The sequence below is a fragment of the Schistocerca nitens genome, chromosome 3 (genome assembly GCF_023898315.1).
Source record: "Schistocerca nitens isolate TAMUIC-IGC-003100 chromosome 3, iqSchNite1.1, whole genome shotgun sequence".
In the NCBI taxonomy this organism is placed as follows: domain Eukaryota; kingdom Metazoa; phylum Arthropoda; class Insecta; order Orthoptera; family Acrididae; genus Schistocerca; species Schistocerca nitens.
The window spans coordinates 284,993,515-285,005,740 of NC_064616.1; the positions used below are offsets into that span (position 1 = coordinate 284,993,515).

Below are 12,226 nucleotides of genomic sequence, written 5' to 3' on the forward strand. Positions count from 1 at the left end.
TAGTTGATGACAGTCATCTGGTGTAGTGCAGAACTGTGTTTCACCACTGAACACAATGTAACATCATTTGTTAGCAGTACTTGCTTCCCAGTCATGACATCACTTCAAATGCAGCAGTTTTTATTATGGTGTTAACAGAAGAATACACATGACATGGTAATTTCCTCATCCGGTGTTGCTGACCTTCGACCAGTGGTGCATGACAACACAGGTTGTTGCAGGGAAACCATTGCTGGTTCTCGGATGGCAATAGCAGATGTGAAGGAATTGTGATGTTCTTGGTACTCAATATGGTGATCATCCATTGTAGTGGTCAGACGTGACTGACCAGAAGCTTGACAAGTATGCCTACCATCATATTCCCATGAAGTCCAACGCCAGGCCACTGTCATATCCAAATGCAGCAGAAATCTATATATTGCTAGATTAGATCAGCTGGCCAAATGGAAACCCGCAATGAGCCCCTTACAAACACTGTCGGGTGCTTATAACGCTGTCTCACATTAGTATATGGAATTTCAGTATCCTTCACGGTGATCACTCAACATCTGATACTGTTCACACCACTTATACTCCCTGCCACACCTGGTATCAACACTAAACACAAATAACTGTAATGCACTCTGGTGGCCGTTCTACCTGTCACAGAGAATTGCAACTCTGATCATTTACACAATCACCAGTTGTGTGTACGTGTACAAAGTTACCTCAACATCCGACAATGACCACAGGGTGCTTTACGTTTTTTGTCAGGCTGTGTACATTTACTCCCTAATGATATTTACAGTTAAAGCAGTGAATTTAACATGAAGTGTAAAATTCCCAACCAGAATAATAAAAATGAAAGTAATACTCCATATATAGTACTCTGCTCGGGTATGCAGCAGGATAATGTAGTCATCTTGACACATTATTTCAATGGCTGCCATATTCTGATAAGTGTGCTGATGCACAATCTTGCTGGAACTGAGTTTCCAACAGAATCGGTGCAATGCTTCCCTTGAGTGCATGTGAACTAGTAGCCCACCAGTGGAAGAAATAGGCAGACGATACATCACTAGCAGATTACTAATTAAAAGAACCTGCTGGTATAAATGAAGACAGTTTTTGTTTAATATCCAATAAAATTGGTTTCAGCATCTACAATTGCATCTACTTCGATACTCTGCAAGCCACTGTATGGTGCATGGCGGAGGGTACCCTGTACCACTACTAGTCATTTCCTTTCCTGTTCCACTCTCAAATAGAGTGAGGGAAAAACAACTGTTTGTACGCCTCCATATGAGCCATAATTTCTTGTATCTTACCTTCGTGGTCTTTACATACAATGTGTTAGTGGCAATAGAATCGTTTGGCAATCGGCTTCAAGTGCCTCCTCTTAACAATTTTCTCAATAGTGTTTCTCGAAAAGAATGTCGCCTTCTCTCCGAGGATTCCCATTTGAGTTCCTGAAGCATCTCTGTAACACTTGTGGTTTGTTCAAACCTACTGGTAACAAATCTAGCAACCTGCTTCTGGATTGCTTTGACGTCTTCCTTCAATCCGACCTGGTACAGATCCCAAATACTCGAGCACTACTCAAGAATAGGTCACACCAGCATCCTATATGGGATCTTCTTTACAGGTGAACCACTCTTTCCTAAAATTCTCCCAATAAACCGAATTCAACCATTTGCCTTCCCTACCACAGTTCTCACAAGCTTGTTCCACCTCATATTGCTTTGCAGCGTTACGCCCAGATATTTAAATGACTTGACACTGTCAAGCAGTACACTAGCAATACTGTATCCGAACATTCAGGTTTGACCTTCCTATTTTTCCACATTTAGGGCTTGCTGCCATTCATCACACCAACTGGAAATTTTGCCTAAGTCGTCTTGTACCTTCCTAGTCACTCAACTTCAACACCTTACCGTACACCGTGGCATCACCAGCAAAAAAAACTGCAGATTGCTGCCCACCCCGTCTGCCAAATCATATATATGATTATAATAGAGGGAAACATTCCACGTAGGAAAAATATATCTAAAAACAAAGATGATGTGAGTTACCAAATGAAAGTGCTGGCAGGTCGACAGACACACAAACAAACACAAACATACACACAAAATTCTAGCTTTCGCAACCAACGGTTGCCTCGTCAGGAAAGAGGGAAGGAGATGGAAAGACGAAAGGATTTGGGTTTTAAGGGAGAAGGTAAGGAGTCATTCCAATCCCGGGAGCGGAAAGACTTACCTTAGGGGGAAAAAAGGACGGCTATACACTCGCGCGCGCACACACACACACACACACACACACACACACACACACATATCCATCCACACATATACAGACACAAGCGTGTGGACGGGTATACACTCGCACGCACACACACATATCCATCTGTATGTGTGTGGATGGATATGTGTGTGTGTGCGAGTGTATACCCGTCCTTTTTTCCCCCTAAGGTAAGTCTTTCCGCTCCCGGGATTGGAATGACTCCTTACCCTCTCCCTTAAAACCCAAATCCTTTCCTCTTTCCCTCTCCTTCCCTCTTTCCTGACGAGGCAACCGTTGGTTGCGAAAGCTAGAATTTTGTGTGTATGTTTGTGTTTGTTTGTATGTCTGTCGACCTGCCAGCACTTTCATTTGGTGAGTCACATCATCTTTGTTTACACACACACACACACACACACACACACACACACACACACACCAGTCCTATCATACTTCCCTGGGGCACTCCTGACAGTACCCTTATCCCCAAAGATCCATCACCATCGAGGACAACATACTGGATTCTATTGTTTCAGAAGCTACTCACATATCTGTGAACTTATTCTATATGCTCGTACCTTTGTTAGCAGCCTGCAGTGGGGCACCGTCTTGAATGCTTTCCGGAAATGTAGAAATATGCAAGCTGCCTGTTGCCCTTCATCCTACAGTATCTCACGTGAGAAAAGAGCAAGCTGAGTTTTGCTCGAGCAACGCTTTCTAAAACCATGCTGATTGGTGGACATAAGCTTCTCAGCCTTAAGAAAGTTTATCATATTCGAACTAAGAATATGTTCAAGTATTCTGCAGCAAAATGAAGTTAGGGATATTGTTCTGTCTTACTTAAAGAGAAACTCTTATTACTGTTAATAATATTAACAGATAATTGAATTTCAATAGATTCCCTTAGAACACACTCCCAATAGTGGGAAGCAGGAGTGATCATTTACGTCCCATTACACATTGTCTCATGTTCCTCATTAAGACAGTGTTCTGCCACTGCAGATTTCTCTTGCTGGAATAAACGAGTGTGGCAATGGTGTTCTACACATCAGTCTTGAATAGTGGGGATAATTTGGCAAATATAAGCCATCCCACAATGACAAGATAGTTTGTATACTCCAGATTTCCTCCATCCCAAGTCATCCTTTACTGATCCAAAAAGGACTCTTATCATAGCTGATGGCATAAAAACACCTTCGATGCCATATCTTCTTAAAACTCTTGAAATTTTTGAGGATATAATCCCAGTAAACATTAAAATCTGTTGCTATTTTGCCTTTTACTTGTTCCTTCTACTAGTGCACTACTATTTCACTTACGCTTGATGGCAGCAGTTTTGCTGCTTGCGCATGCAAGGTGTGCCAACTGCGGTGTATAAAGGAGCCACTGATCCTGTAGGAAACTCAGTTCCGGCGAGATTGTGCATCAGTGTACTGACTTGAAGATGGTGGACAGTTGGTTCGTTGAAATATTGTGTCAAGATGACTTAAATATCTGGCTGCATATCCAAGAAGAGTCAGTCATTATGCTGAGAAAGTCTATGTAATAACAATATTCCATGTAGACTGTATATCCCTGTGTAGGGTTCATAGAGGAGTTCTGCATTCTGTTGCAAAGGTCTCTTAACAGGCTGTTGGCAGATGCCAGACAGAAAATTGTAAATCCCCAGATATTCAAAACCAAAGTAATAATGTACCTTATTAGCTCCGTGTCCTATAATGCTTTAACTTGGTAGAGGGGGAGTAAATTCCACTTAACACCAATGTTTCTATTAAATAGGCTGTGATTTTACCCACTGGACTCTTATTTGGCAGAATGACAGATTGAATCCCCATCTGGCCAGTCATATGTAGGTTTTATGCGATGTTCCTAAACCAACCAAGGCATATTCTGTCAGGATGGTCCCTTTGAAAGGGCACAGCCCATTTCCTTCCCTAATCCAAGTTTGTGCTCTGTCTCTGATGATGTCATTGTTTGAGAGGTTAAACCTTAAGCTTCCATTGCATTCCTATTAATTTTACCAGTTGTGTGTAAAAGTACACAAGTTCTTATATCTAGTGTTAGATAAAAACAGTAGCCAAATAATGTTAAAGTTATTGATTTTCTGGTTATGGAGTAATCTTGAAATAATTTACATAATAGTGTGTGTGTGTGGGGGGGGGGGGGGGGGGAGGCAGGTATGTGCAAGCATGTTTTGCTACTAGTCATAATTGTTATGTACTATACTTCATGGAAGCAGGCTTCAGTGGTTACTACTTTCAATTAATTTATAAATGGACTCATTCCATAAACAGATGAATGACTAATCTGATCATTGAGGGCACATTGAACCCTAATCTTCCATACATGCAAATGTGCTACACATCAGTCTGTACAGCATTTTGTATTGCATCATGTTTCAGTTCATATAATTGCTATCATATGCCCTTTTTCTCCTGTTTCAGATTGGTGGTGTGAGATTCTTGTATGACAATGTTGTTGAATCTCTTGATCGCTTCAATACATCAACTGGATTTGGTTGTATATTGGCACATTCAATGGGTCTTGGAAAGACATTACAGGTATATCTTCATCCTCATTTGCTCCATTTATAAATTTCACTATGTGTTGATAAACATTATTAATTCCAAATCTAAAACCTCTATGTAATGTGCTTTGCAATGCACAAATATATATTTGGAAAATTATAGTCACAGAAACACTTTTCCACATTGCAGAAGGCATTATTTTTATGTGATTATGCTGGGCACTATTTGAGTGTGTGTTTTAGATTTCTTGAGTACATTTACAACAACTTGTAAAATCGGAACACACATTTCTTTCCTCAAAGTGTTCACGATACCATCCTCAAACAACAATATATCGACTACTCTTCCTTGTACTTAAAAATGCGGTTTAAACACTGCAATAAATAACTAATAGAATGAATGTGAATAGAAATAATATCTGGCAAAACCATGACAGGATTTTAATTCAAATAGTCATACTAAAATGAATTATTATTCTTGAAAAACATTTTGCTTGTACATGGCAGGTGGTTTCATTCTGTGACGTATTCCTACGACACACTGATGCGCGAACAGTACTGTGCATCATGCCAATTAATACTCTGCAAAACTGGTTGGCCGAGTTCAACATGTGGCTGCCAGAAAAGGATCCAGAAAATTCCCCGTTGGCTGTTCATGGAGAAGTTAGAACCAGAAACTTCCCGTTACATGTGCTGAATGACTCTCATAAATCAATGGTAGCTCGCAGCAAGGTGAGTTTTCGTGACTATTATTCTGGCCTGCTGTGGATAACTTATTCTACTTTCAAACTGCAGTAACGTATTCAGATGGTAGCGAAGTGTGTGCCAGCTGAGTGATTAAATACAGGTAATCGGCTTACCAGTATATGTCGACAAAATGTGATGCTGTATTAATATCTGACTGTAATCAGTGGCAGAATCAGGTCTTTTGTTTTCATTTCTTTGTCAGAATTTTTGAATTAAATTTCAAATTTTTGTATAATTCGAAGAAAAGATTATCATCCAACGGCATCTATTATTTTGTGCTCATTATCAGCTTTGGTCATGTGAATAAACTATACTTTATAAATAATACTTTAACTTTGACATTCTGGTCCAAGCTGCAGTCATTTGCACATTAGGTATGCTTGCTTGTGTGAATGAATGTGTGTGTGTGGTTCTCTTTCTTTTTCTAATGAGGGCTGTGGCTGAAAGCTGATTTGTAAGTGTCTTTTAATTGTGCCTGTCAGCAACTTAACATGTCTGCTTTACAGTAAGTAGCAGTCTGTCTCTTCCTTACATTGTTAAATTATGTTTTAAATCATATATCTGCTGTATTGATGTTTCTGTAAAATATAAAGTTGGATTTCTGATGACAACACTGTTTCTCTGTGTATGACTATGGAGTAGCTTATTTTGATGTTAACCTGTTGTATGGACTTTGGTATTCTTTGCTGCGCTTTATAAAATGGGCATACTGTTTTTACGTGTTCCTACCAGTTGTGTATACCTTCAATCTAGTGAGGTCATATCTCGCTGCATGTTACTGTTTTTTCTAGTTTAGCCACTGCCCCAAGCAAAAGCTGACTAATGTATGCTGTAGCATAACAGAAAAATGGTCATATTTTAACTTGAGAAATGTAGCTTGTTTACTGTTTTTAAGTTTTTCTTGTGCTCTACAGCTAATTGAATGGGACTGAGATTTTATTTTCGGTAGAATGTGCTATGGGTGACTTTGTGCTAAAATCTGATTATGTAATGGCTTCTGTGCTGGTCTGAGCCAGTCTTTTTTAAGTAAGGTTAATTTCATTTCATCTCTAGATGTTTGACAATGCACTGAAGTTGTGTGTTGTTTAACTAGTAATCAATGGACATACTTGTTTCACTATGTAGCATGCTGTACTAACCGTTTTGGTGCTTCCTCTGTCTGCTGCTGATTGTGAGCAATTACATTCTAGCAGTCTTCGCTGTCATAAGTAAGTTCACCTGTTTCCTGGATTTTACAGGCAGGCGTTTTGTATTGGAATCATTCAACTTAATGATTGTATTCCCTAGCTTTCATGCACATCATTGACGAGATTTCCCACACTCAGTGGGACAGGGGGGGGGATGGGGGGGGGAGATATTTGAAATGAACAAACAACAATATAAACTGTAGTATTTAATCCAAACACCCCCGAACCATTGTGACAGAGTGAGGCCTAACAGGTTTTTAAAAATGTTATGTGAGCTGTTGGAGAGAGAATTTGCTGAACATGAATTTTAAGATTTCTTAGTTGTTTTTGTATAAAGATTATCTTCTGTAGCTATTTGCCTCATGATTTGATGAGCTTTTGTTCAAAAGTTAAAAAAGTAGTTGCAGTGTGTGCTGTTTCATCTGTAACAGGACTTCAGTGTATGCTTCATTGTCAATTCGACTTGGATAGACGTGTGATTGACATATAGTGCAACATGTGCTTTTACCAGCAAGTTGTCTTTCTCACATGTGTTATATATGAAAACTGATGCCAGTTTTTGAAATATTATGACATGAAGTCCCCCCATGAACCATGGACCTTGCCGTTGGTGGGGAGGCTTGCGTGCCTCAGCGATACAGATGGCCGTACCATAGGTGCAACCACAACGGAGGGGTATCTGTTGAAAGGCCAGACAAACATGTGGTTCCTGAAGAGGGGCAGCAGCCTTTTCAGTAGTTGCAGGGGCAACAGTCTGGATGATTGACTGATCTGGCCTTGTAACATTAACCAAAACGGCCTTGCTGTGCTGGTACTGCGAACGGCTGAAAGCAAGGGGAAACTACAGCCGTAATTTTTCCCGAGGACATGCAGCTTTACTGTATGATTAAATGATGATGGCATCCTCTTGGGTAAAATATTCCGGAGGTAAAATAGTCTCCCATTCGGATCTCCGGGCGGGGACTACTCAAGAGGACGTCGTTATCAGGAGAAAGAAAACTGGCGTTCTACGGATCGGAGCGTGGAATGTCAGATCCCTTAATCGGGCAGGTAGGTTAGAAAATTTAAAAAGGGAAATGGATAGGTTAAAGTTAGATATAGTGGGAATTAGTGAAGTTCGGTGGCAGGAGGAACGAGACTTTTGGTCAGGTGATTACAGGGTTATAAATACAAAATCAAATAGAGGTAATGCAGGAGTAGGTTTAATAATGAATAAAACAATAGGAGTGCGGGTTAGCTACTACAAACAGCATAGTGAACGCATTATTGTGGCCAAGATAGACACAAAGCCCATGCCTACTACAGTAGTACAAGTTTATATGCCAACTAGCTCTGCAGATGATGAAGAAATTGATGAAATGTATGACGAGATAAAAGAAATTATTCAGGTAGTGAAGGGAGACGAAAATTTAATAGTCATGGGTGACTGGAATTCGTTAGTAGGAAAAGGGAGAGAAGGAAACATAGTAGGTGAATATGGATTGGGGGGAAGAAATGAAAGAGGAAGCCGCCTTGTAGAATTTTGCACAGAGCATAACTTAATCATAGCTAACACTTGGTTCAAGAATCATAAAAGAAGGTTGTATACCTGGAAGAATCCTGGAGATACTAAAAGGTATCAGATAGATTATATAATGGTAAGACAGAGATTTAGGGACCAGGTTTTAAATTGTAAGACATTTCCAGGGGCAGATATGGATTCTGACCACAATCTCTTGGTTATGAACTGCAGATTGAAACTGAAGAAACTGCAAAAAGGTGGGAATTTAAGGAGATGGGACCTGGGTAAACTGAAAGAACGAGAGGTTGAAGAGAGTTTCAGGGAGAGCATAAGGGAACAATTGACAGGAATGGGGGAAAGAAATACAGTAGAAGAAGAATGGGTAGCTCTGAGGGATGAAGTAGTGAAAGCAGCAGAGGATCAAGTAGGTAAAAAGACGAGGGCTAATAGAAATCCTTGGGTAACGGAAGAAATATTGAATTTAATTGATGAAAGGAGAAAATATAAAAATGCAGTAAATGAAGCAGGCAAAAAGGAATACAAACGTCTCAAAAATGAGATCGACAGGAAGTGCAAAATGGCTAAGCAGGGATGGCTAGAGGACAAATTTAAGGATGTAGAGGCTTGTCTCACTAGGGGTAAGATAGATACTGCCTACAGGAAAATTAAAGAGACCTTTGGAGAGAAGAGAACCACTTGTATGAATATCAAGAGCTCAGATGGCAACCCAGTTCTAAGCAAAGAAGGGAAGGCAGAAAGGTGGAAGGAGTATATAGAGGGTTTATACAAGGGCGATGTACTTGAGGAAAATATTATGGAAATGGAAGAGGATGTAGATGAATATGAAATGGGAGATACGATACTGCATGAAGAGTTTGACAGAGCACTGAAAGACCTGAGTCGAAACAAGGCCCCGGGAGTAGACAACATTCCATTAGAACTACTGACGGCCTTGGGAGAGCCAGTCCTGACAAAACTCTACCATCTGGTGAGCAAGATGTATGACACAGGCGAAATACCCTCAGACTTCAAGAAGAATATAATAATTCCAATCCCAAAGAAAGCAGGTGTTGACAGATGTGAATTTTACCGAACTATCAGTTTAATAAGTCACAGCTGCAAAATACTAACGCGAATTCTTTACAGACGAATGGAAAAACTGGTAGAAGTGGACCTCGGGGAAGATCAGTTTGGATTCCGTAGAAATGTTGGAACACGTGAGGCAATACTAACCTTACGACTTATCTTAGAAGAAAGATTAAGAAAAGGCAAACCTACATTTCTAGCATTTGTAGACTTAGAGAAAGCTTTTGACAATGTTGACTGGAATACTCCCTTTCAAATTCTAAAGGTGGCAGGGGTAAAATACAGGGAGCGAAAGGCTATTTACAATTTGTACAGAAACCAGATGGCAGTTATAAGAGTCGAGGGACATGAAAGGGAAGCAGTGGTTGGGAAGGGAGTAAGACAGGGTTGTAGCCTCTCCCCGATGTTATTCAATCTGTATATTGAGCAAGCAGTAAAGGAAACAAAAGAAAAATTCGGAGTAGGTATTAAAATTCATGGAGAAGAAGTAAAAACTTTGAGGTTCGCCGATGACATTGTAATTCTTTCAGGGACAGCAAAGGACTTGGAAGAGCAGTTGAACGGAATGGACAGTGTCTTGAAAGGAGGATATAAGATGAACATCAACAAAAGCAAAACGAGGATAATGGAATGTAGTCAAATTAAATTGGGTGATGCTGAGGGAATTAGATTAGGAAATGAGACACTTAAAGTAGTAAAGGAGTTTTGCTATTTAGGGAGTAAAATAACTGATGATGGTCGAAGTAGAGAGGATATAAAATGTAGACTGGCAATGGCAAGGAAATCATTTCTGAAGAAGAGAAATTTGTTAACATCGAGTATAGATTTAAGTATCAGGAAGTCGTTTCTGAAAGTATTTGTATGGAGTGTAGCCATGTATGGAAGTGAAACAGGGACGATAACTAGTTTGGACAAGAAGAGAATAGAAGCTTTCGAAATGTGGTGCTACAGAAGAATGCTGAAGATAAGGTGGGTAGATCACGTAACTAATGAGGAGGTATTGAATAGGATTGGGGAGAAGAGAAGTTTGTGGCACAACTTGACTAGAAGAAGGGATCGGTTGGTAGGACATGTTTTGAGGCATCAAGGGATCACAAATTTAGCATTGGAGGGCAGCGTGGAGGGTAAAAATCGTAGAGGGAGACCAGGAGATGAATACACTAAGCAGATTCAGAAGGATGTAGGTTGCAGTAGGTACTGGGAGATGAAGAAGCTTGCACAGGATAGAGTAGCATGGAGAGCTGCATCAAACCAGTCTCAGGACTTAAGACCACAACAACAAACAACAACAACATGACATGAAGTTACACAATCCTGCACTGCATACAGAAGTGGTTTTACATATGTAGCATAAAACTGCATATTCAGATTAATCCAAGCAATTGATGAAAATAAGGCCATTTGTAACTGCTGTTGATAATCTGTTTTCACATTCATTAGCGTGACTTGAAGCCCCTGTGTATATGTTGCCATTTTTTTAATTTATTTTTATTTTTTTCCAAACCTATGTCTTTTGAGGCTAGAGAGATGACATAATTGATAATCCGAATGTAGTTTGACTTCCAGCTTTGTAGTTAAGTTGTTTATAATGAACTGTGAACAGAGCAATACCTGCTACTATGCATCTGTAAATGTAATAAAGTAAATAAATAAAACAAGGAAGTTTTTGTTCATTGTTATTTTGTCAGACTCCGACTCAGTAATATTAATGAAATAACACAGTGTAACTTTGCAAGCTAAATTGAGAGAGATTAGTGTAGCAGTATTGGTTATACATGAGAGAGATGACGATAAGCTTTTATCATTTTATCAGTTTGCAGAATATGGAGAATGTTTTGGTAACTGTTGATGAGGCAGTCAAGAAAACCATAACTGTATTTATTCTGAAATATGTTGCAAGCATTTGACATTTTACTGTATTTACAGTGATGACAGATATCCGGTTGAGGCAAGATGTGTTATTACAGGGTGTATATGACCTGGGACAACCGGGAGATCCGGGAAAAACCCAGGAATTTTTTCATCCGGGAGAAAACTGGGAGAAACCTGGGAATTTTCCATTGTTTTTGTTTTCAATTAAATTTTTGTAATTTTGACTGGTACGAACCGATACTCTGACAAAGGATATTATGTATTCCGCTACTGCAGAATAATACTGCAGCAATAAAACATGAATGAGAGAAAAAACGAAAATAAAACTTAGATTTCAAAGGAAATGCACCATATAAAGCAACAAAACACAGTGCTCATACAAGTGTCTACCAACAGCAAAAGGTGTCAAAGGCTTTAGGAAGACTATGCAATGCTTCGTAAAAACAAATTGCCTCCGATGAGCGTGACTTCACAACTGTTTACATTAGATATGTATTAGCAGTTACGAGCGGAATATGCGCATCCGCAGTTGAGTAGTACCTTCTCCCGCTTCTGGCTACAGAAATGTGGCTGTTGTCTGTTTAATCAGTCACAGCAAGCAGTTAGATGCTACCGGGAAAATTTTACTGGAGCGCCCAAGCTGTCAGATCCATGCATGCACATCAGGTCCAGATCTAGGAGGGGTCTATCAATTATTCATATGACTTTGAAACGCATTCCTATCAGTTTTTGAACATTTTTGAACACATTATATGTGGATTTCTGAATGAATCGTAAGTTGATTTGTGAATGCGTTCGTAGTGTACATGATGTCTCCGTCAGGGGAATCCTCGTCGCATGTAGAAACAAACTTTCCTACAGACAAAAGGGGACGGGGCTATAGGAACTGAACGGATTAAGGCCAAATGGATGAATGCCAACTGCTGTCTGATTGTGTGGTTGCTTGGGTTTGCGAATGATCAGCGTTGTTATAATTATATTCAGACTACCAGAATGGAAATAAACGAATAAGAGGTAAAAAAGGTTACATATTACCTTCCCAGTGTATCC

At 39.7% G+C, this 12,226-nt stretch overlaps 1 protein-coding gene across 1 annotated transcript in view; it reads left to right on the top strand.

Annotated features, from left to right (window-relative positions):
• LOC126249181 (uncharacterized) overlaps positions 1-12,226 on the top strand; it is a 511,658-nt gene that overhangs the window by 337,959 nt on the left and 161,473 nt on the right. The window contains exons 9-10 of the mRNA XM_049950836.1: positions 4,701-4,817; positions 5,291-5,515. Of these exons, the coding sequence (XP_049806793.1) occupies positions 4,701-4,817; positions 5,291-5,515 (342 nt within the window). The remainder of the gene's footprint in view (positions 1-4,700; positions 4,818-5,290; positions 5,516-12,226) is intronic.